Consider the following 25,026-nt stretch of genomic DNA (forward strand, 5'->3'; position numbering starts at 1 on the left):
ATGAGCCGTGTGTTATGCAAACTATATGCACCGCCTGGCCTTGGTATACTCATCCTTGGATACGGACTTGGGTATGTCTTCTGAACAGAAAAGCTGCACACTGCATCATTAATTGATGAAGAACATGTTAATCACTTTTTTTGGCCAGGCAGTGCATCGATTAACAACTAAACAAATTTAAACTAATAACATAATACCATTGTAAACCCAAGAGCGGGAGTTCCCACTGAAACATGAATGCATATTGAGTCAAACTATGATGCATGAAATATATTTTAAAACATTTAAAACTTAAAAATATTGGTCCCACTTTATATTAGGCAGACTTAACTACTGTGTGCCTACATTTAAATTAACTATTTGGTACAATGCACCTATTGTGTACATAGGTAAAAATACCTATAATGCCATTTCTTTACAATTACACTGTTAACCCTTCCCTAACAACTTAACCCACTGTTAAACCTACCCACACCACCAGACCTGTCCCTAACCTACCCATATGCACCAGCAGAAGTGTTATTATAATACAGTAGGAGCACAATACGTTTTTGATTTAAGTACATAGTAGCTAATAAAAATTATGTTGAAATTATTTTTAAAAATATATAAAAAAAAAAAAAAATATATATATATATATATATATATATATATATATATATATATATATATATATATATATATATAATATTAATTTTGAACAGCTGCATATAAATACACTAAATATTTTTAGTGTATTTATATGCAGCTGTTCAAAATTAATATATATTTTTTTATATATTTGTGAAAGAAGTCTCTTATGCTCGCTAAAGCTAAAATTGATTAAAAAATACATTATAAACAGTAATATTTTGTTAATTATTATATGTAAAATACCTATTTTGCATTTTAATATATTTAAAAATGTAACTTTTTTTTTTTGAGACGTGCAGCTGAATTTTTTAGCATCATTACTCCTGTCTTCAGAGTCACATGATCCTTCAGAAATCATTCCTATATGATTTTCTGCACAGATTACGGTCAACGTTACAATCCGTTTTGAAAACGATCATGTGTTTTTATTTTCATGATTTTCATGAATAGAAAGGGCAAAAAGGCTTGATTTAGTTACTTTTCGTCAATCTGAACGATGCAGATTGTAGCTAAACAGGTACTTCAGTGATATAGAAGTGCATCTTGAGTCAGTGTACACAGAAGCAGCGTCTGGCATCAAACACACACCTGGTGTGACGTATCCAGGAGCCGCGGCGGCGCTGACGAAGGCTCCTCGTGTGAGGGTGGGTCTTCCTCGTCCTCGAGCAGCCTGCGCCGCGACGGCAGACACAGCAGCAGCTGCAGCTAATGCCCCTTTACTCTACAATACACACAGCCTTTAATCAGCAACAAGAAGCTACAGCCAGACCAAGTGTAGGCCTGCCACAGAGAAAAGAGTCCATCGAGGAAATACTGATCACAGAATATTTCATAGAGCAGTCACGGATTAGCAGGCACCGACCCTGATCACCCCAGAAGCAGACTGAATACTGAACTATTCCGATGTTACCGGTCACTAGTCGAAGCAACTGATGACCCACCTGAGGGATTATTTTTTTCTTCTTGTTGCCAGCAGCATTAGGCCCGGAGAAGAGTTTTTCTAGAGCCGCGAGGGCAGCGCTGGCTTTGGCTACTTTCTTATTGGGCCCTGCACCACGAAACTTCTGTCCGTCCACTTCCACCTGCCCACAGGAAACCACAATAATGACTGAAATCTGAGATGACGTATATATTTTGATAAAAGAAGAGAAACTGGAATGATTAGGATTTTTTAAATCACTGTTACGCAGCGCATACGTTTACCAAAGCAGCAAAAAAAGTGATTTTTGTTATTTCTCCTGAAACTAATTATCACGCATTTAGTTTTGCGCCAATTTAAAAACCTATGTTTGAATGCATAAAGTAATTCCACGTCTCTCTAATCTAAATTCGGGAGAAAGTGATTTGAATACAAGTTGTGTTTGCAGCACAAACCGCGTGGGACACGTTACACAACAAAGATTAATACTTGGGTTAGAGATTCATCCAAATCCCTGTCCCCCAGTATGAGTAATAACAATAACAGTAAGGCTCACCTTAGCAAACATCACTAATGAATGCTCTTTATTGGCAAACAGGGATTAAGTGGTATAGATTTGTGTCTGGTGAGGCCCACCTCCATGACGAAGCGTTTGTCGTGGCTTCCTCCACTCTCTGAGATGAGCTCATACTTCAGCCCGCGACGTTTCTCATTCAGCTCCATGACGGGGTTCTTCCCGCTGGCCGTCAAAATAGGACCCTGAGTTCGCACCTGGATGCAAAACATGTTGACCTGAATCAGCACGAAACTGACTTGAGCGAAATAGCCATGCTGTTTTCTTATGTACAGCTGATTACAGCTGAATTAAGCTTTTTGCAGCTCTAGTTAAAGGGGTCTTATGATTTCAAGCTGAAACAAGCTGTTAGTGCACAGATAAGTTGCAAAGACTAAAGTTTCAAAACCAAAGACCAAATTTTATGCCTTGTCCACACGCCCCTTAAACTGCTCGTTTAAACACGCCTCCGATTATCTCCATCACAGAGTGGGTTTATTTTATAACAGAAAGAAGGCGGAGCAATCATTCTGTCTGTAGTGTTGCTGCGGGCGCCATGTTCTGGAGACGCTGTGTTTTGTGGTGAAAGTGAAACAGCTTTGTTTGTGTTTCCAAAAGAGTTGAACACAAATAGAGTGTGTTCAGTTCATTTACAGAGAACTGATTCCTGAATCTATGCTGACTGTAACAGAGACTATAAAGTGAGTGATTCTGCAAGAACAGTCTGGTGCTTCTGACTCACAACCTTTAAGTAATTTACAATTTCTTACAAAAACTTTTTTTTAAGTTTAAGTGAACAGTAGTGCTGTTGTTTGTTTTTTTTTCCGATCATAAATGCAGGCATTCTGTTATGTTTATGAGTCTTTGTCTTTGTTTGTAATGGTTTTTATTGTTTTTGTGTCATAGAGCTGCGACATGGCATTATGTGTCCCGGCTTGAGGTATTCAGCCAATCACAACACTCTGGATACTACACTGGCCAATCAAAGCGAACCTGGCTTTTTTAGAATGATGAGCTTTGTAAAAAATCGACCCGTCAGGAAGGCGGGGCTTAGAGGAGAAACAATAATGTACAATATGTGGAAAATAATGCGTTTTTCGACCCTTAAAACACAAACACATTTTTTCAGACCCCTTTCGTGACTTGATTAGACTAGAACATAGTAAAAACATTTACCTCCAACGTGTTGGAGCTGTCTGAGGAGTGTGATGTGTTATTGCTTGAGTGTGTGGACGTTTCGCTTTTGCCCTCCCCGTCCGACTTCTCGTCTGCACTCATGGAGTCCAGGTCTGTGTCGAAGCCTGTGGGGTAACCCATCGCCTGTAGCACCTACACCACAAAAACAGCATCACAAATAATCCAGCAAGGTCGTCATACAGAACATGACAGAGAATTAGGGCTATGCAACTTGAAAAGGTTAACTATGACTATGAATAATCTTTCTCTATATTTAAAACTATGCCACATCAGCTCTTGTTTTAATGAGAGCTTTACTTTTGTACGGAAAATTCCACCATTAGTAGAAAAGTAAAGTATCTTTAACCATGAGATTTGGCATGAAACACTGATGAAACATGCTGGGAAAGTTCAGTTCATCTATCAGTGAGCAGGCGGATTCAAAAGTGGACAGTTCCTTGGAAACAGAGGTCATTATTGAGAGTGAAATCACCACTTTAAAAAGACTTGCTTATATAAAAGTTGATCGAAATATGCCCACGCCACAGATGCAAAGCGTAGCTGCTTCGTAAACATAGCTCAATGTCTGCAGTTGAATCTGTTCGAAACCCTGAACAGATAAAAAACCAGACACAATACATATTACACATATATGGTGGGTGTGTGATGTTTTATTAAAGGGCTCCTATTGTGGATTTTTGAACATTTTCTGAAATTGCCATGTATAAAGTTATTTCTCTCAAAACAAAGAGTTTTAGCTTTGGTCTGAGTGAAAATGCAAGTTTATTCTTCACCACTAGGTGCTGCTTTCAGAGCGGTAAAAGCACACAAACGCTACTTTAAATTAAACCGACCAATCACCGAAAGGGTTTGGGAAAATTAATAGTTGAACGCATTGTTTGGGAGTCGTTACGCAAATAAGGTAAAAATAAATACATATTGTAGGGGCACTTTAAATACCGTATCAGTTGTCGGCCAACATTTATCAGTACTGGTATATATTATCTCAGATTCAGGGTGAACGCATGCTTTAAGGGTGAGTTTACAAGGGCTAAAGGATATCATAAGAGCACCAGTGTTCATTTGTCAGTCTGACCTGAATTGGGGCTGTCGTTGTCGTTAATGTCTGCGCTCTCACAGAAAGAGGATTAGTGCGGTCCTATGCTCCAGAGCCTTTGTTCACCAGCACTCTGGGATTACATCGATTTGACTTCTTTTTGCATTCTGGGAATCACTGGTGTGAGTATGTGGGAACAAGCTTAACCGCTCTCCCTGAATGACACAATGCTTTCCTGTCCTGCTGCAGAATCTACAAATTCGGTTCAAGAAGGGTCATCTATAACACTAAGAGACGGATTTAACCAGGGTCACGGGATCAAGTATACAGCTAACGCGGGTTTAACACCAGCACACTAACTAGGTTTGCATTTGTTAGAGACCTGATCACACTGGAAAATGTCTAGTACTGTTTATATATTGTAAAGTCAGCAGAAAATCAAAACGCACAATTTTACTGTATTTTAATGCACAGTCGTGGTCTAAATGTGCACAATTGGTCCAAAAAAAAAAGTTTGCTTCAAATTCCCAAAATCGTGATATGGTTTAGTGTGATTAATAATAAAATGACTATTGTAATACTGCACTGTAAATTAAAATGAAGTATAATAATCTACTAAGTGTGATTAACCACAAAACTATTATCATTTACATAATATGTTTGTGTACTGTGTGCATTTATTATGAATGTATACACACACACACACGTAAGCATATATTTAAGAAAAATTTGTTATGGTTATACGTTCACAATATTTATATCTAATATTAATTATAATAAGCGCTAAATCCAAACTAGACTTTCTTTTCATTTCCGATTACACGGAAACGGAAGGAGGAGGAAAAAAAAGGAAATTCTGCAAACACTGCGGTTATTGTTAAAGGAACAGTTCATCCTAACATAAAAGCTCCGTCATTATTCACTCACCCTCACCCAGTTTTTTGAAATTAGGCAGAATGTTCAAGCTGCTCTTTCTATACAAGTGTATCCACATCGCTCATACGGTGCTTTTTTTACGCTTGACAGCCCGTAACCAACATAAACTTTGAATGCATGGAAGCGAGCAGCTCAGACTTTTTGTCTGATTTCTCTTCATATGGGTTTCAAAGGACTTAAGCGTGAGTGAATGATAACAAAACACATTTATGGGTGAATTAATCCTTTAACGCCTTACATAAAATGTTCACCCGTCCAATAAAACGCAACTGATATCCAGGTGTACCTTTACAGCCACGTGCAGCTTGGCGGTCTTCTTCGAGGAGCCAGAGGCTTCGTAAACAGTGCCGTCGACGTCTACAGACATGGTGAAGACGGGGGCGTGAACCGGACCTGACTGAGACAGCAGTTTATACTGCAGCCCCGGCCGGATCTGGTTCAAGCGCATCAGAGCGTTCATGGGCTGATTTGAGTCTATTGCTTTACTGTCAAGAACTGCTGGAAGGGAAAGAGAACAGGAATAAACGTTAGCGATGACGAGCGCCCCTTAAACACACGGCTCATCTTCTAACTTTCTACGATCAGCTGGCTAATTGCGAAATTCGGCTGCTTTGAAAGCGATTTATTTGAGCCCGACGAGGAGCGCAGGCTGGGGACAGCAGCGAGGCTCCAAGAGAAATTAAGAATCAATGGCATTGATTTCCCAACGGCTGTCTGCTTCCTGTACGAGAGAGCAGCGGGATGAGGAACGAGAGAGGAGAGACGGCAGCGAATGAAAGAGCGGAGAGCTTAAAGAAGAGGAGAAAAACATAGCACGTTGAAAAAAACAAGACGTGCTGTTCTGGTCATAATGAAGGAGGAAGGTTAGCGTGTCGGTTTAAAACAGGAGAGGACGTCACATGAAGCACTGACAAAACCTTTTAATACAAGTACTAAATTCACTGGCATGAAAATATAATATCAAACAGCAACATTTCATGAAAAAGGAAAAGGAAACTTGCTAGAAGTGACACTTTAAACTGAACCGAACACAGTACTAGTGCTGATTGATCGACGTACATAATGCAATTTAAAGGGACAGCTCACTCAAAAATAATACATCGTTCTACTTTTGCTTATTTGTTGAATAAAGTACTTATTTTTTGCACAAAAAGTATTCTTTTAGCTTCATAAAATTATTTTAATGAACTCCTTACTACCTTTTTTGGCCTTGAACGTGTCAGAAAACTCAAAAAGTATCTAGGTTTGCGTTGCGAAGATGAATAAAGGTAATTAGGTGAAAAAGCTCATTTTCATTTTTGGGTAGACTATCCCTTGAATGATTTTTCACAATATTAGATGAAAACATATTTAGTCAAAAAGGTAAAAGGAAATGACCATTCAACTCAATTGCACGTTATGTAATCGTGAATGAACTGGTTTTAACATATCTGTCTATCGCTGCTCAGGCTGACCTTTTCTCAGGTTGCGTTTCATCTTCTTGATGAGGTCCTTGTCGTCCAGCAGACCATCTTCATAAGGTCTCTTCAGCCCTAAACCTGATACAAAAGTTAACGTGCTGATGAATTTGAAAATTATTTCATGTTCACATCATGTGCAAAAATAATGACTATTTCCCGGCTTCTTATCCTGTCTTGATTGGACATCCAGTTAGCCCCGCCCCCAAACTCACGCCAGTGACAGTGCTGTTGTCAGGCAGATTAGGATGTTTTCCGGATGTTTTAAGAGCGTTTCACACTTTTCAGAGAAACCCAATATTACACTATACCTTAAGTATTTAAATATCAAAAAGTAGCCGTTTCATTGCGTGTGCTCACCTTCTTTATCCGACCAGGGGAATTTCTGTGAAGGTTTACTTGAGGGGAGAGGGTCCATTTCTAAGACCTTATAGATCTGCCCGAAGGCCATGAGCCGCAGAGCATGCTGGAACACACATAAAAAGAAAAGGTATGAAAGTTATCCCTCAGAAAACCCAAATTATCTGGTCCTGAAATTAAAAAAAGGATCAAAACGTACCCCGAAGAAACACCCACACACTTATTTTTTAATAATAAAGCAATAACTCCTGTGGTGCGCCTGTAGATGTGGAGCACGGGCACTGAATCACCACGTTCAGAGGAATTACGGGCGACAGACTGCCTCACGAATCATTTATGCTAGAACTAACTCACATTAACTCATCTCAACAGATATCGACAAAGCTGTTTACTTTAGTTATAGCCCATTACTGGACCACATGAGGTTCGGTTCCCAAAGTATCCCCAATAAAGATCTGGGAGCTCCTTTCAGACACCTTCTATTCATCACCTCATATAACTTACATTATAATCAACAAAGTGCCTGATTGATGAACTTTGATGGTTGCGAAGATTTATGCTTAGTTTAAAAGCAAAATTTTCTTGAATTTATTGTCATGTATTAATAGTAATTATTTTGTACGCTCAAAAGATTCTGGAATATTCTCTAAATAAGTCTCTTCTGCTCACCAAAGCTCACCAAATTATTTTATGTATATTATACAGTAAAGAGCATAATATTGTGAAATATTACTGCAATTTTAAAAAACATATTTAAAAATGTAACTTATTTCTGTAATGCAAAGCTGAATTTTCTGCATCATTACTCCAGTCTTATCTGCAGATTTACATATCTGCAATAAAACTCAAATAAAATGTCCATGTTTTAATACGACATGTTCTTGCTCAACATGTTCTTTCTTTCAAAAAACTTAATGCATAATTATTCGCTGACTTTCCAGCGGCTTCCCAAGTTTATTACTGATGATTACATATTGTTCCCAAACTAAAATCCCATATTTTAGGTTAATAAGTGAAGCTAGGTTTACATTTTTCTTGCATTAAATCCAGTGCTTCTACTCGCAGCTCATTTTGAACTCCTGAACTCTTCATCACTGAGTAAATTGCATCTTGTGTGTGACGACAGAAACTCTCTCTCTCTCTCTCTCCCGAGTGCAGTAGTTCTGCAGGCATATCACCTGCAATGCATCTCATTTATGACTACGGCAAACTGCAGTAAAAATAACACTCGTTTATCTCCGAACGCATCACATGACGAATTAAACCAATTATGAGAAGAAAAATATATATGATGAACCAAAGTGCAGTTTAGATTTTTCTTGGAGGAAATGATACAATTTGGTAATATGTTAAGAGATCAAAATTATTTTCAGCTTCAGTGGTGTGTGTGTGTGTGTGTGTGTTTGCACTGAACCTCTTCGATCTGCTGCAAAACAATTAGGCACATTGTGATTCTGCTCTCGACTCCACGAGTGTTCAAAGGAAAAGCATTACAGAGATCTACTCAGATTCAGCAAGACACACACACACACACACACACACACACACACAGTCCCTGGGGCAGTGAGGAAGATTCATGGGCCGGAGCCGTATCATTTTCCCACGCTCATTAGAGAGCCAATAATCAAGGTGCTTTATCAGGATGAGTGTGTGTGTGTGTGTGTGTGTGTGTGTGTGTGTGTGTGTGTGTGTGTGTGTGTGTTGGGGGAGTGTTTATTCTAAATGATACATGGAACATTCACAATATATATATATAAATATATAAATATAAATATATATATAAATATATATATATATATATATATATATATATATATATATATACAGTGGCAAGAAAAAGTATGTGAACCTTTGGAATTTCATGGTTTTCTGAATAAATTTGTCATAAAATTTTATCATATCTTCATCTAATTCATTGGTATTGACAAACACAATGTGTCTAAAAGTAATAACACAAAAAAGTCTGATCTTTCTTGTCTTTATTGAACACAATCATTCAACATTCAAAATGGCAGTGGAAAAGTAAGTGAAACGTTAGAATTAATAACTGGTTGACCCCCCCTGGCAGCAATAACCTCAACCAAACGCTTCCTGTAGCTGTGGATCAGACCTGCACATCGCAGAGGAGGAATTTTAGGCCATTCTTCCTGGCAGAACTGCTTTAGCTCTGTCATATTCTTTGGACGTCTCATGTGTATGGCCTCTTCAAGTCAATCCATAGCATCTCTATTGGGTTGAGGTCTGGGCTCTGACTTGGCCACTCCAAAAGGCAGATTTTGTTTTTCTGAAGCCATTCTGTTGTGGACTTGCTCCGGTGTTTTGGGTCGTTGTCCTGTTGCATCACCCACTTTCTACACAGTTTCAGCTGATGTACAGACATTCTCACATTATCCTGAAGAATTGTCTGATATACTTGGGAATTCCTCTTCCCCTCAATGATTGCAAGCTGGCCAGGCCCTGATGCAGCAAAGCAGGCCCAAATCATGATGCTTTCTCCACCATACTTTACAGATGGGATGATGTTTTCATGACGATATGCCATGCCCTTTCTACGCCAGATGTAGTGCTGTGTGTTTTTTCAAATAGTTCAATCTTAGTTTCATCAGTCCACAAAACATTTTGCCAATACCGCTGTGGAGTGTCAGTGTGCTCTTTTGTAAACTTAAGGCATGCAGCAATGTTCTTTTTAGTAAGCAGCGGTGTCCTGCCGTGGATACCCTGCTTGTTCAGTGTTTTATGTAATGTAGACTCATGAACAGATATGTTAGCAAGTTCCAATGATGCCTGCAAACCTTTGGCTGTCATTCGGGGTTGTTTCTTTACCTCATTGATGAGTGTTCGTTGTGCTCTTGGTGTCATTTTGACGGGCGCCACTTCTAGGTAGAGTAGCAACAGTCCCAAATTGTCTCCATTTGTAGATTGTTTGCCTAACTGTAGACTGGTGAATTTCTAAAGTCTTTGTAACCCTTGCCAGCTTCATGTAAATCAACAATTCTTGATCGTAGGTCCTCTGAAAGCTCTTTTTGGCGAGGCATGGCTCACATAATCATGTTCTTCTTGTGCAGAGCAAACTCCAAAGGTTTGAGGGTTTTATCAGTCAAAGTAGCTGTAGTCCACACCTCCAAACTTATTATCTTAACAAGACTCCAGGTGTGTTCAATTAGCTGTTTTGAGGTCATTAACTCAAGGTTTCACTTACTTTTTCCACTGCCATTTTGAATGTTGAATGATTGTGTTCAATAAAGACAAGAAAGATCAGAATTTTTTTGTGTTATTACTTTTAGACACATTGTGTTTGTCAATACCAATGAATTAGATGAAGATCAGATAAAATTTTATGACAAATTTATTCAGAAAACCATGAAATTCCAAAAGGTTCACATACTTTTTCTTGCCACTGTATATTAATTACATTTTACTGGTAATAAAAAAGATATAATTTTAATGTGCTGGGCTTTTTGTGATTTAGTTTTCTGTGTTAATATCATCTCTGAATTACTTTTATTCTATGTTTTCCCAGAAGACAAAAATATTACAATTGTCAAATACATACAAAAATGTAATTATTTACAGTAATATTTACAGTAAGAAACTTACAAATGATTTGCTGCACTTTATTTTACCGTCATGTCCCTCATGTACATTCTATGCACACGTTGTAGTAATTACAATAACTAGGTAATATCTAGATACTAACCCTAAACCTAGCCCTATGTAGGGTCACTACACTATAAGTACAAAAAAAAGGGAAAAAGTGTAAACAAATATATTCACGGAACATGATCTTTACTGAATATCCTGATGATTTTTGTCATAAAAAATCTATTATTTTGACTCATACACAATTTTTGGCTATTGCTACAAATAAGCTCATCCTTCTTATGACAGTTTTTGTGCTCCAGGATCACGTATAGACTAGAATCGCTGACAGGACAGGTGTGTGAGATGAGGAGAGCGCGCACACACACACACACACACACACGCACACACTCAGACACACACAGACACACACACACACACACACACACACACACACACACACACACACACACACACACACTCACACACTTACACACACTTACACACACTCACACACACTCACACACACTCACACACACACACACACACTCACACACACACACACTCACACACTCACACACTCACACACACACACACACACACACACACACACACACACACACACACACTTACACTCACACACACACACACACACACACACACACACACACTGCTGTTACCTGTGCGTTGAAGGTGATGGCCTCCGCCTCTTCATCAGTCATGGCTGACAAGGTGTTCGTCGGCTCCTTCTCGCAGGGATCATGCAGGCCTGGCCCGCCTGGAGAGCAAGCCAACATATTTATATTAAAAACGTGAAGTTCATTCAACAAATCGTATGAAGAAACTACTGTAAACTGGAGTGTTTCATTATTAAGTGAGTTTTTCCCCATCACGTCAGGTGAGTGCTTAATTCAACTCTAAAGTCAGCCCTTACCGTTTAAATTACGCCCTGAAGGTACAATACAAATATATATATATTTTTTATGTTCACATAGGTACATATAATTGAGGCTTATTTCCCATGCAAGCCAATCAAATATTAATGACTGCATCTCATTATTAATGAATAAGTGAGAAGAGAGTATAAGAGTAGCGAGGGATGGACTAGTTGTGTCACGAGCAGATAAATGAGGATCCATTATTCCTCTGGGCCTCAGAAAGGAACTAGAGCTTTGAAAATGAAACCCAGATCCGATAGAGATACTGTCCACAGAGTACACATTCACCTTTCTCTTGCGTATGCAGATATTTAGGAGCCTTAAGTCAATTAAGATTAGGGATCTATTAATATACGATGAATCATTTTCTCTGTTTTACTTTTTTTATTAAAAACAGCATTCACTATCAAACCAGGTAGAAATCAGCTGCCAGCATAGATTTTAGCAATTGTAAAAAAATAAAATATACCTATATGTAATTAACTTCTGCAATTATACACCTTAACCTACCCTTAAACCTACCCATACCACCCAACCTGTCCCTAACTTACCCGTATCCACCTCAATAGCAGCACAAGTGATTTACAACACAATATGAACACACTAAGTACATTATACTTATTTTTTGATGCGACAGTAGGCTAATTAATATATAATGTGACCAACAAAAAAACAAAACTTACCCACGAGACTAAATGACTTGCAATAAATAATTGAGCATCCTGTTTCTGATAAATGCATATCAGTTTTCTTAAAAATATATAGCATAACAGATAATGTCTCTTGAGCAGCGAATCAGTAATAAATTACATTTCGAAATACATTATTCACAAAAAAACGCAATGCTTTCAGAATTGGTTTTTTTACTTTATCAAATAAATGCAGCCTTGAGCGTGAAATTATTAACATTGAATTAACCTTAAAAAAAAAAGCACGCTTCACACATAGATATAGCTACCATATAGAAAAAGGTTTACCACTTAGAATTAAACTAACGCCCCTTCTGTGTTACTCACAGAGTGAAACTGTCCGAGGCGTCTGACGCTAGTTTTCTAGCAGAAGTAGAAACGGTTTTATTGCTGGCTCATACCTGGAAGCAGTATGCCAGAGGCGAGGCACTCCATGACCCGGCGCAGAGCCTCTCCCGCTCCCAGAGGTCTGTTACACGTAGCAATGGCCTTCTCGCATATTAACTCCAAAGGCTGAGAACAAAAGAGCACAGCGCTTTTCAGAGACTCATTTATTACGTTACAATCTGTGGTTACTGTAAAAGCGTTCAGCTTAATCCTTCCAATACCAGATACTAATAACAGAACAGACCCAGTACTCGAGGCCCGATGGCACATCTACTATTTCCTCAAAATGATGAAGCAGCTTAACTACCTTGAGCTGTCCTGACAATAACAATAAGAGCAACAAATCAGCACGTCAGAATGATTTCTGAAGGATCATGCGACGCTGAAGACTGATGCTGACAATTCAGCTGCCACCAGTGTTCAATAATTCTACGGTTCCTTACTCTACAACTAAATTCTCCAGAGCTTTACTGTAGTATTTTGATACTCACCCATCCTTTCAGAGGTTCCCACGCCGGGACTCTATTGCACATGTCTCTCAGTATTCGCAAGACGATCACGCACGACTTTAGCCCGTTAACTCTAGCCTGAGGAAACCAGAGGGAGTCGCCCAGTCAACGAAGAGCAACAATCAAGACCGACCTTTAACCCCTAGAGCTCTAGATCTATGTGTGAGTGCGCAAGTGCGTGTTGTGCTTCGGTTCTGGCCGGGTGATGGAGGAGGGGGCGGGGCTTATGTGGGCGGGGTGGGAGAAGGGAAGATACGGTGCGGGAAAGCACTAGACAAATCCTTCATGATGACAAGCAGGTTATGGACAAACAAAAACAGGCATAAGAAAACAAAAAGTGTAACGATTGCTTTTGTAGCCTTACGATGCGCAAACGTTCGTGATGAGGTGTCGAGCATTTGGAGAGCTGGAGGAAATTGAGGAAAATATGGCATGTAGTTTTGGGTCATAAGGCTACAATAACAATGAGAAGAAGTGAGCGCCAACCTGGAACCATTTGGCATGTCGCAGAGAGGCCAACGCCACCAGGCACCTCTGTCTATCCAACAGGTCCGCCGGCTCGCTCGACTCAACGCTCTCTATCGGTGAGAAGAACGGGACAGGAAATCAAATCACACACGCGTAGACACACTCGCGCGCGCACACACATACACGTGATGAGGGAGGGGGCTGTTAAGGCACAGCAGGAAGGAGAAAGGAGGAAGCCAATCGGCCGAGGTGGTCCAGTGCATCCAAAAGAGATGGGAGCTCAGAGCATCTCCTTGGCTGGCTGGAAACTGGAGGAAGGATTCGCAGAAGGTGTTAGCATGTGCTGAGTGTTGCCAAATGCTAAACACGGCCTACAGAACCAGGCTGGACGAAGCTGTTCAATTGGCGTCAGGAGCCATCTTAACCAGACACGCCGTAAAGATACAGCACCCTCTGTGCGGAGCGAGCGTTTTGGCCATTAATCCATTTCCGCCCACTTTGCGCTAATTTTTGGTGTGGTGCTCGATAGCTCTGCTTTTTGTGTTAATGCATAAAAGAATGATGCATATTTAATTCTATTGTGCTTTAAACGGGCAAAACAAATCGTACTGACAAACTGGAAAAACCTAGGATAGTGGCAAAAGTGTATGTATGTAAATAAGTTCTTAAACTGAATGACATTTTAGTCTGCTAAAACAGGGGAAAATGTATCATCAATTTGTTGCTCACAAAAACAAAACTGCAATTAAATTAAACAGAAAACATTTTATTTTGGGGAAATCACTAACTATTTAAAGTAGCATTACACTTATGATTTTGCAAACCTTTCATGTTTTTGACCTATTTATTTATTTCGTATTGTTTTAAAAAAAATGACAGTACATCATTTGTGCTGTAAATAATTTTTTGGGGTTTAGAAGAGAAATTAGGAAAAAAAAAAACCATTCAAACATTTGGGGTCGGTAAGATATAAAGATGGGAAAAGGCTGCAATTATTTGATCTAAAATATATATATATATATATATATATATATATATATATATATATATATATATATATAAATATATATTTATACATTAAATCGCATGATTCTTCATGTTTGCTGCTCAAGAAACATTTCTTACTATTATCAAATGGGAAAAATTGCTTTTAGGACTCTTTAACGAACAGAAAGTTAAAAAAAACGTGGCATTTACTTTTGTCACGTTTTAAGTTTATGTCACTTTCAAGCAGCGTAACGCGTCCTTGTTGAATAATAATATTAATATCTTAAACGAACAAACAAACAAACACGTAGTGACCCCAAACTTTCGAACAGCAGCGTATATAATGTGTGACAGAAAGAAACAACAAGAGAGCGAAAAGTACGTTTAAGAGAGAGTGGTAAAAGTCCAGTGGCGTGTCTGGTCAGGCGCCGACGTCAAAAGCAGCGCCACCCGCTAACAGCTTGAGCGAATCAGTGCCAGTTTGTGCTTGGATTGACACTGGAATAATGAAGACATGCAGTGGGTATTGTTAAAGACCAGTCACAACAAGAGAAGAGATCGCTCGCACACGACACACACTCCCAATCTGAGCTGTCAGAACACTTTTCTTCATCTCTCCCACCCAAACAGTACATGAGGATCATTCTTTAACTTGTTTGATTATTGTTTTTCCTTCATTGTCTCGATAGGTGAGCGTCTATGCGCCAGTGAGATCATCCCACTGTTCCTCTGCAGATAAACAAACAGATAAGAGACGGAAAAGGCTGCCGCGGCGTAGATCCAGGACGAGGTGTGCAGGAGTACGGGCTATTAATCATGAGGGGTTATTTAGAGATTATATGACGATAACTGAAGCTTTACTCCTTCATAATTCCTCTCTGGATTTTAATCAGAGCGGCCCAGCTGAGGAGGGTTAAAGAGGAAGATCTGTCAGAGTGATAGAAAGGTTTAGCGCACCCTCTAATCAATGACACACACATACTGCAAAAATCAACATCAAGTCCTCATTTATCTCCCCGCATCCGTACAAACACTCAAAACGAGAGAAATGATTCAGTGCATTCGTAATCGAACTGTGCAAAAACATGTCCAGGTCCAAACGGTCCAGACCTCTAGATACTGATAGCTATGGATGTATAGATGCAGTTATTTGTTTGATCTTTTTATACAAGTTATATTTTAAGCAAAAGTAAACAAAAAAAAAATTGGAATTCATAAATGCCTTATTTACATTTGGAATAAAGTAAATAAAATACAACAAAACAAATCCTAAAATTAAAAAAAAAAAAATATATATATACTATATATATATATATATATATATATATATATATATATATATATATTTTACTTTTTAATTTTTAATTTTAATTTTATATATAAATTAATAAAAATTATATAAAAATTATACACACACATATGTAATTTTTTTTTTTTTAAGTTTAATGAAATAAAATAAAAAACAGAAAAAAAGAACAGAAAATAGCATTTTTATTTGGCTTTTGAGAGAGTTTTCTTACTGTATGGCATAAAGAAAAACAATACAATGACACTTTATTTAATTCCCAAAAAAATGTTAAAACAAAAATTGCCATGGTGCATTAACCCATTGCATATTTAGTTTTTCTTTTTTTGTCAATAAGATTTTTTTTTTTATTATTATTTCTTTCTTTTGATTTATAGAATGTATTACAACCCAGCCGTGTTCTAATATTACATTGTTTTGTGTGTGTGTGTGTGTGTGTGTGTGTGTGTGTGAGCGCCCATCCAGGCCGGTGCTGAGATTGAGCCGTTTCTCAACGGGACAGGGCCCTTGACCCGGTCTGGAAAATACGAGGTGCTCCTATCGTGATCTACACCCCATCGCTCCGTCTCTCCCACCCTCCTGTCATCCGTCATCCCTCACTCCAGGGGCAGTGTCCCCATCTGACACATCTGTGAGATGGATGAGGTGTGTGCTGCCACAGGTATTGATTCCTCAGCCCGGATACATTCTTTCATTTTCCTCTCCACGCTTCTAACAATCTACATCAAACAGGACGGCGGAGTGAGCAAACCCATGAGAAAATGAGCGCGTTTGATTGAGATTGAAGTATGGAGACTGGAAATGGTTTGGTTATCCATATACTTCAAAATGTGCTCCGCAGAAGAAACAAACTCATACAGGTTGAGCGTGATACCTTTAAAGGAGTACTCCAGCTCATAGCAAAAAAAAAGCCCAATAATACAAGGCACACAAAATCTAGTTGAGTATCCCTTTAACGCAATGCAACTGTTTTCGAAAAATCACGACAAAATAATTAGTATTCAACCCCCCTTGATACCGATATCAACAGAGACTTAATTATTAACAATATTTAACATTAAAATGTATTTACTTGTACTTTTTTCCCCTAAATTCATTCAAACTGATCATTAACCATGCAGATTTATGTTTTTCTTTCATGAGCTCAGCAGGTAAGTCAGAATGGTAACATGTACGTCATTCTTTAGTAATCGATTGCTGAACTCAAATTTAGCAGAAATCTGCTGTACTTTAGGGAATTCAATGAAGGCCACGCTAACAAGACCTCTACCTCCACGGTCCTCTTTAGTAACGGATGAGCGCTCGAGCGTGTTCAGCAGGGCTGCACCTCTCCACTTCACCGCCAACACATTTGCATATTTGCACCGAGCGACAAAATGCGTGAGAGAGTGTGTGTGTGTGTGTGTGTGTGTGAGGGAGGGAGCGAGGGAAAGAAGCACATTTCGCATCGCTGCAGCTCTAACCGTTATAGCCTAAACACCGTCCTTTAAAGACAGCCGTCAGTGCGCTCCGTCACGGGTCACGGCACCAAAAACTACAATAACACACCTCCATCTCGTCTTCACTCATGTGTTCTGCAACGGCAAGCTGAATCTGACACCACATTTAATATCAATGTCAGGAGTACAAAAAAAAACATAAAATATGACATATTATGAAAATCTGACACAAACACGGTTAAGAGCTATACTTGGGTCTGGGGTGCTTCAACTAACCCAGAAAAAGTGAAAAAGAACAACCCAGCACTTTTTTTTTTTTGTTTTAAGCCTTTCTCTGCAAGTTTTTGAAAAATGAGCCGCTCTGTTTCATCCCCCTTGTGGTGTAGAACAGGGGTCTTATTATAATATCACTGCCCCTTAATCAACTACTCCTCTGTCTCTGGGTGCCCTGATGAACACAGAGCGCCGTTTACAGTCCAAGCCTCGAGGGAGATGAAGGAGATTTATTTACTGTATATTACGCAGATCTAAAATAAACATGTGATTTCCGTCGCAGCTGTTTATCTTCTCAGACGTAACCAACTGCTTTTGTAGCTTCCAAATGTCTCTGACGCTTTAAGACGTGAAAAAGAAATCTGGTTCAGCACTCACATGTGACGGCAGCTGTCTGTGCGTGTGCTCAGAAAACGATTTCAACACCGCAGACACGATAATTGAAAGCAAACAGATGTTTTTTGGGTATCTGAGGAAAGGGGGCCGGGAGCTGCAGCTCATTTGCATGTAAAGAGACATGCACCAAAACAGCGTGTTTCTGCTTTCACGCAAAACGATGCGTTATTAATTATCTGTGGGGTATTTTAAGCTGAAACTTCACAGACACACTCCTCTCACATCTGAGGCTTATATTACATCTTGTAAAAGGGTTATAATCGTTCACCTTTAAAGGGATTAGATAAAAGTTTCTGTCGTCATTTCTTCACCCTCACGTCATTCCAAACCCGTATGACTTTCTTCTGTGGGCATATTTAGACAAATGTGTCTTTTTTTTTCCATACAATGAAAGTAATCTGTGTTCAGTGTGCTTCTGGACCCCACTGACTCTCATTGTATGAACTAACAAGTGCTTCTTTTGTGTTCAGTAGAAGAAAGAAAGCCATACAGGGTTGAAACGACATAAGGGTGAGTAAATAAAAGACAGGATTTTCATTCATCAGTGAACTGTCCTTTTAACTGATAGATGAAAGGCATGAAAACAACACCTGGCGCCCCCGCTAGAATTGTACCCAAAATGCACTGGGCTGCTCTTACTGCTCTGTAATACGGATGAACATCCCGCCCTACATTGTTCTTAACTTAACATTTGGTTTCACTCCGTAATGCCCCATTACAGAAGTAAACGGTTCTGTCTTTTATCTCTCTTACGCTGTTTTCCAGCACCTCCCGTGAGTGGCCTGAGGGTCAAGAGACCACTCTAGCTGCTGCTGAATCAGCTCTGTGTGTGTGTGTGTGTGTGTGTGTGTGTGTGTGCGTGCGTGTTTAGACTACGAGATGAGTCCAGCGCTGTGTGCGGCCCTGAGAGAGTCTTCTGGATGCAGAGTAAGGAAGAGATGGAAGAGCTTTCTTCTAATGGACCATCACTAACACACACACACACACATTCATCCATCCCCTCCCTCATCTGCTGTTTAGCAAATGGAAAAGAAAACGTTGGTCACATGACGCAGGCACAAACCTTGCTCCTCCGTCTCGCCGTCGTCTCGCACCTGCGGGGAGGTGAGCGTCACCTTCAGCGTGAGTTTGGGGTCTGTTGTGGTGCGGATCAAAATGGCGGCCTCTGGAATAGAGCTCTGTATCTCATACTTCTCTTCTGTCAGCTTCTGTGGGGGTCAGAGGTCAAAGTGTCAAAAGAATGCAAAGATGATACAGAATGAATTCTCTTGTACTTGGCTCTATAGTATGGTATAGTTGTATAGTTGTTTGAAAAATGAGTTTTCATGCGGTGAGTGAGTGAAAATATCCGTGTGTAAAGTTCTTGGATCTCGAAAGAAATAATCGACTCTGAATCATTGAAACGAATCATTTTCAAAACGAATCTCAAGCTATTTCATGCTGACCTCAACATGAAACATTAGCATGTTGCCGTCCACCTGTTGGTCTTTCCGTGTTGGTCTGAATGAAAATGTAAATTCATTCTTAGCCACTAGGTGCCGCTTTTTGGAGAGTTAAAAATGTCTGTTTTCCTCTGTACTGTACAAAAACAGCACTGGGCTTTATCAGGTGTTATGAAACTGAAAACAAGACAAACTGACCAATCACCGCAGAGGAGCAGCACGCAGAGATGGGGTTCGGAAAAATTAATCGTTAGCTAATTGTTTGGGAGACACTGAGCAAATAAGGTAAAAATAAATGCATATTATAAGACAATGAAAGTGTTTTTTTTTTTACCTTGCATGCATTTCAAACTGTTGTTGGGGAAAACATGACCCAAAATATGAACTAAAAATATGAATCCTCTTTAACTGGTACTACTGGTACTGCTAGTATCATAGAAAAAAAGTATATATATTTTTTTGTAAAGTATTTGATATACTATTGTAGACTACAGTATGACTAAATACTGGTATTGAAGAGGACCATATTTAAAAAATTAAACACTGACATGTTAAAACAACACATATGAAAACGTGCAGATGCTTTTATCCAAAACAAATTACAAACATGATTAGTATAAGCTAGTACAAGCGACAAGGTGTTTTATTTTAATGAATGAAACAGATAAAAGGTAGAAAAAAAAAAGAGAATAGACAATTTCAAATAATGAAAATATTATAATCCAGTGCTATTCTAATATTTTAGATGGTGATATTGCAGCTTATCATTGGTGGACAACCGGAAAGCTTCTATTCATATCTTAGTAATATCATTATTGTGAATTCTTTTGGTTGTTCATGTAGTGAAACTATGAAAAACAAGTCCCTCTAAACCGAGGCTGTGTACTGAAACCCAGTCTTGTTCTGAAATTAAAATGTGAAATTAATGAAGAGGAATTAATAATCATCATAAAACTGAACTGTGGCTATTTCTGCTAGAAGAAACCTTTACATGAATGAAATGAATTAATTGTTGTTCAACTTTTTCTTTTTTTGGGTGGTCAGGTTTTCATGTCTCAGAGATCTTACATAAACACCAAATAAATATTAGCTGTCACATCTCCTAATAGTCTCAGCAGGATGATTTTTCAATGCTTAGCTTCACGACCGATGGGCTGTAGTTTCAAATCACGTAACGCGATGCAAAACAATCACGCTAGAGAAATGAAGAAATAAACGAGTTACAGGTGCAGATCTACACCTACTTGAAATCAGACCGAACGAGAACGGAAAGGTTAAGTGTTTTTTCATCCCATGGACACAGCTGGTCACAATACATTTACAAACCAGATTACGAGGTGGGACCTAGACAGCGCAGATGCTGGCTTTAATGTGTAATGTAATCTGGTTTGATGTGAGGCACGGCTCTGTAATCCATTCAATTAATTCCAGCCACACATTCTCAATCCGCCTGCTCTTCTCATGTTAACCAGAGATCAATTAAGTCTCCCACTGCAGTGACCTCTGTGTGTGTGTGTGTGTGTGTGTGTGTGTGTGTGTGTGTGTGTGTGTGTGTAGCACATTTCCTTCATGCTTTCATATGCTGCTAAGACGGGAAGTGTGCCCGTCTATCACTCAATCACTGAAGTAACGGATAGAGAGAGAAAGAGGAAGCGAGCAGAGAAAGGGTTTCCATTAAGAACAGATCCATTATACAGAGACTTGACCTGCTGGCTGTACAGTCTGCTTTAATGGGATCTGTGTGTGTGTGTGTGTGTGGGAGGCTCAGGCCGGGTCACCGCTGACCACCCCGTTCCCTCGGCCTTCTTCAGTGTCTAATTAGGGAAGCCGGTTGGTGGCAGGTTTATATTAATTACACATAATGAATATAAATAGAGCAGGTCTGTTTTGGAAGTTTAAATGCAATGTTTAATTTCCCTCAAAACATACGAGTACAACTATAGCAGTGTAAAATACATTTAAATGAGTGTCAGATAAAGTGCATAGTCCTAAGACTTTACATATGGAGAAAAAATTGTGTACGTATATATATATATATATATACACTGAACTGAGAGCAGCATGATAGACTCACTAACTGACTTTTAATGAACAGACGCTACATAACTACTGTTTAGAGTCAATTCCTTGGACGGGAACTGCTTTAACAAAATTAAAAGTTTACCTGCTTCAACCAGCAGAATCAGCACAGATTTTTAGCTCTGTTTTTGTCTTTTTGATGTTAAAATCGCTAAGCATGGAAATACACATTTAGAGTGACTTATCCCATTCATGTCCCACAGACTAAATTAATTACTAAAAAGACATTTTTAATTTGCGTGAACCAATAAAAAGTAAAAATAAATCTATGTTTTTTTAAGTATTTATACACTATATAACATTTGGTAGTATCATTGTACTACTCTTTTATTATAGCTTAGGTTTTAGTCATCTAATGTGCTCATTATTATCTTTCCATTTTTATTTAGATGTTATTTCAGCTTTAATTTACTATCATTTCCATCTTTTATATACGTTTTTTTCGTTTTAGGTTTTTCATTTGATATGTAAGCTTTATTTAAATGAACAAACAGTATTAGTTAATAAAAAAAAATGCAAAAAACTATTCTTTTCTAGATATTGGTAGTATCTGGAGGTATTGCAAATAACGGAAATTTAATTGAGCTCATTTGAGGAAAAGATTCATTTCGCAACAAATCATTATCACGGGTGCATTAACGTAAAACACACTTCGATTTTAGCATTAAACTCAGCGGAGGGGGGAAAGCGAGCTGCAGTGTGAGTGTGTGTGTGTGTGTGTGTGTGTGTTTCGGCCGTCACCTCGATCTGCAGCGGCAGGTTTTCACAGACGGTGCACAGCAGAGTCTTGGTGGGCTTCTCTCGGCACATGAGCACCAGCTCCAGATCCATGTCATCTTTAATCAGCAGGCCTTTGGCCACCAGACCGATCCTCATCACGCCGCACAGCACCCGTCCTTCACTGGGAGCGCTGCTACAGCTGCTGTCCTCGCTGAGAGCGCGCACACACACACACACACACACACACACACACACACACACACACACACACACAACATCAGCGGGCTGGTAATCATACCCAGGTAAATCAAAAACCGCTCCCAGCGCGCGCTCACTTCGTGCTGCCTTCTGGCGATTCGTCGGCGCTGGCCTCCGTCTCCTCCTCCTGCGTGCCGGATGAGTTCGGTGGATTTGATTGGCTGGCTTGAGTTTGGTCCATCCAATCCGACACGTGCTTGAGGGCGCGCTCCACGCCGGAGACCAGGCTCTGCACCGCCTCCAGGGCCTCGGAGGAAGGGTAGATGGTGGAGTGCTTGGCCATGACGTGACGGTCATCGTTCCCGAACGACCGAATGGACCTCTGAAGAAGAGAAAGCTTGATGACAAACTAGCCCTGACCTTGGACTCGTTCATGTACGTGCACTCAGCTGTTTATTCTACTCTCGTATGAATCCACTGAAAACTAAATGAATAATAATACGGTATTATTTAATTTATTTGTTACATTCACAGACACAAGTGATTCGATATTTATTTTGTGAATATTGTGTATTCATTTTCACTTAGAAATGCACCACAACAATTAAAAAATTATTTGCAAACAAATAAATAAATGACTAATTTTTACAAGGAGACAACAGTGTCAGTAAATTACTGTATAAATGTCAAAAAAAAAAAAAAAAAAAAAGTTAAAATCACTTGTGAACAGAATATCTGTATGTGTTTTTATCTATTAACAGTAAAAAATTCATAAATTCTTATGTTTATCAAGGCTGCATTTATTTGAAAAATACAGGACAGAAATGTAATATTGTGAAATATTGCAATGTAAAATAACTTTTTTAATATACATTAAAATCTAATTAATTCCAGTGACGCAAAGCTGAATTTCCAGCATAATTTCTCCAGTCGCATGATCCTTCAGAAATCATTGTAATATACTGATTTATTATTAGTGCTGGAAAATGTTGTGCTGCTTAATATTTTTTTGGAACGTGATTTCTATTTAGGGTTACTGTACGAATAAAACATTAAAAAGAAAAATTAAAAATGTTTTTTGGTTTTTTTATTAAACTTTTTTTAAGCTAGGATGTGATGGCAAAGATTTATATTGTTAGAAATGGTTTTTATTTTTAATAAATGCTGTTCTTTATAGCTTTTTATTCACCAAAGAATCTTGAAAAAAAGTATTGCCGTTTCCAAAAAAATATTTGCCATCACAACTCTGACAACATTGATAATTCTAATAACAATTCTATTATTAAATCAGCATATTAGAAGGATTTCTGAAGGGTCATGTGGCATCAAAGATTGGAGTAATGATGCTTTGATTCACATTAATTAAAATAAAAATGTTATGTAAATGAGTGTTTTATTTGAATCCACTCCTTCGTTTCCAAAGGATGAAAGTGTCAGTAACGACACACCAGTAACACTGAATAAGGTGAGCCACACACACACACGCACACACACACACACACACGCGCACACACACACGCGCACACACACACGCACACACACACACGCGCACACACACACACAGCGCACACACACACGCGCACACACACATACACATACACACACACACGTTAACAACTTGTGAAGATCACCTTGGCCCGACTTCTTTAATTTATCTCCAGAAGTAAAGAGCGCTTGAGACAGACGTACAAGGTTAGAGCCAAGCGTTCAGCAGCAGATTAAACTTTAATCAATCAAACTCACCTCTGCTTGTCTGGACGGCAAAACAAACATCAAGAGAAGTAACATCTACCCAGTTCACGTGTGTGTGTGTGTGTGTGCGTGTGTGTGTGTGTGTGTGTGTGTGTGTGTGAGAGTGTGTGTGTGTGTGTGTGTGTGTGAGAGAGTGTGTGTGTGTGTGTGTGTGTGTGTGAGAGAGTGTGTGTGTGTGTGTGTGTGTGCGTGTGTGTGCGTCCAGATCTGTATGTGTTAACCGTGTCATCCTCACGGGTGGAAATCACTTAGAGCTCGGCGACAGTCACCCGACAACCTCCTCTAATCAGACATCGCTCCTGCTTACCCACAATCCCTCAGTCTTTCATCAGTCTCACACCACTAGATCTAATAGCCATCCAATCCTCTTCCAAGATACACTTCTCAAACGCTCTACTGAAAAATAATGATGAAAAACTAACCACATAATGCTTATATTAGTGTCACTGAATAATTAGTGCTGTTAAACGATTCATGCAAAAATAAAAGTTTTGTTTGAGTAATATAAGTGTTGTTATGTAATTATAAATATAAAGAGAAAATACACATTATGCAACTAAAAAAATATTTTATATGAAATTAATTGCACTAAATAGTTATCGTTACAGCACTAGTTATTATAGTTAACTAAAACCAGAAAATGTTGTTAGTTATATACTATAGAAAATAAATGTTAACGGAAAAGAAAATATTTGAGAAAAAAATGAAAAACATTTAAAAACACTTAAAAAACAAAAATACTAAAACTTAAAAATAAAAACAACAGTATCTCA

At 38.8% G+C, this 25,026-nt stretch overlaps 1 protein-coding gene across 9 annotated transcripts in view; it reads right to left on the minus strand.

The window, feature by feature from the left end:
- The window catches only part of LOC122353188 (spermatid perinuclear RNA binding protein), an 84,814-nt gene that overhangs the window by 12,020 nt on the left and 47,768 nt on the right, over window positions 1-25,026 (minus strand). For 6 of the 9 annotated variants that reach the window (XM_043251146.1, XM_043251138.1, XM_043251142.1 and 3 more), the window contains exons 4-17: window positions 22,639-22,883; window positions 22,325-22,514; window positions 19,126-19,270; window positions 13,680-13,771; window positions 13,176-13,271; window positions 12,699-12,810; window positions 11,351-11,448; window positions 7,092-7,197; window positions 6,729-6,812; window positions 5,561-5,772; window positions 3,282-3,434; window positions 2,189-2,323; window positions 1,575-1,715; window positions 1,222-1,354 (exon numbers count right to left, since the gene is read on the minus strand). In XM_043251146.1, coding sequence (XP_043107081.1) covers window positions 1,222-1,354; window positions 1,575-1,715; window positions 2,189-2,323; window positions 3,282-3,434; window positions 5,561-5,772; window positions 6,729-6,812; window positions 7,092-7,197; window positions 11,351-11,448; window positions 12,699-12,810; window positions 13,176-13,271; window positions 13,680-13,771; window positions 19,126-19,270; window positions 22,325-22,514; window positions 22,639-22,883 — 1,942 coding nt within the window. The remainder of the gene's footprint in view (window positions 1-1,221; window positions 1,355-1,574; window positions 1,716-2,188; window positions 2,324-3,281; window positions 3,435-5,560; window positions 5,773-6,728; window positions 6,813-7,091; window positions 7,198-11,350; window positions 11,449-12,698; window positions 12,811-13,175; window positions 13,272-13,679; window positions 13,772-19,125; window positions 19,271-22,324; window positions 22,515-22,638; window positions 22,884-25,026) is intronic. The other 3 variants (XM_043251143.1, XM_043251145.1, XM_043251147.1) reach the window with 2 other exon arrangements.

The sequence above is a fragment of the Puntigrus tetrazona genome, chromosome 10 (genome assembly GCF_018831695.1).
Source record: "Puntigrus tetrazona isolate hp1 chromosome 10, ASM1883169v1, whole genome shotgun sequence".
Taxonomy (NCBI): Eukaryota; Metazoa; Chordata; class Actinopteri; order Cypriniformes; family Cyprinidae; genus Puntigrus; species Puntigrus tetrazona.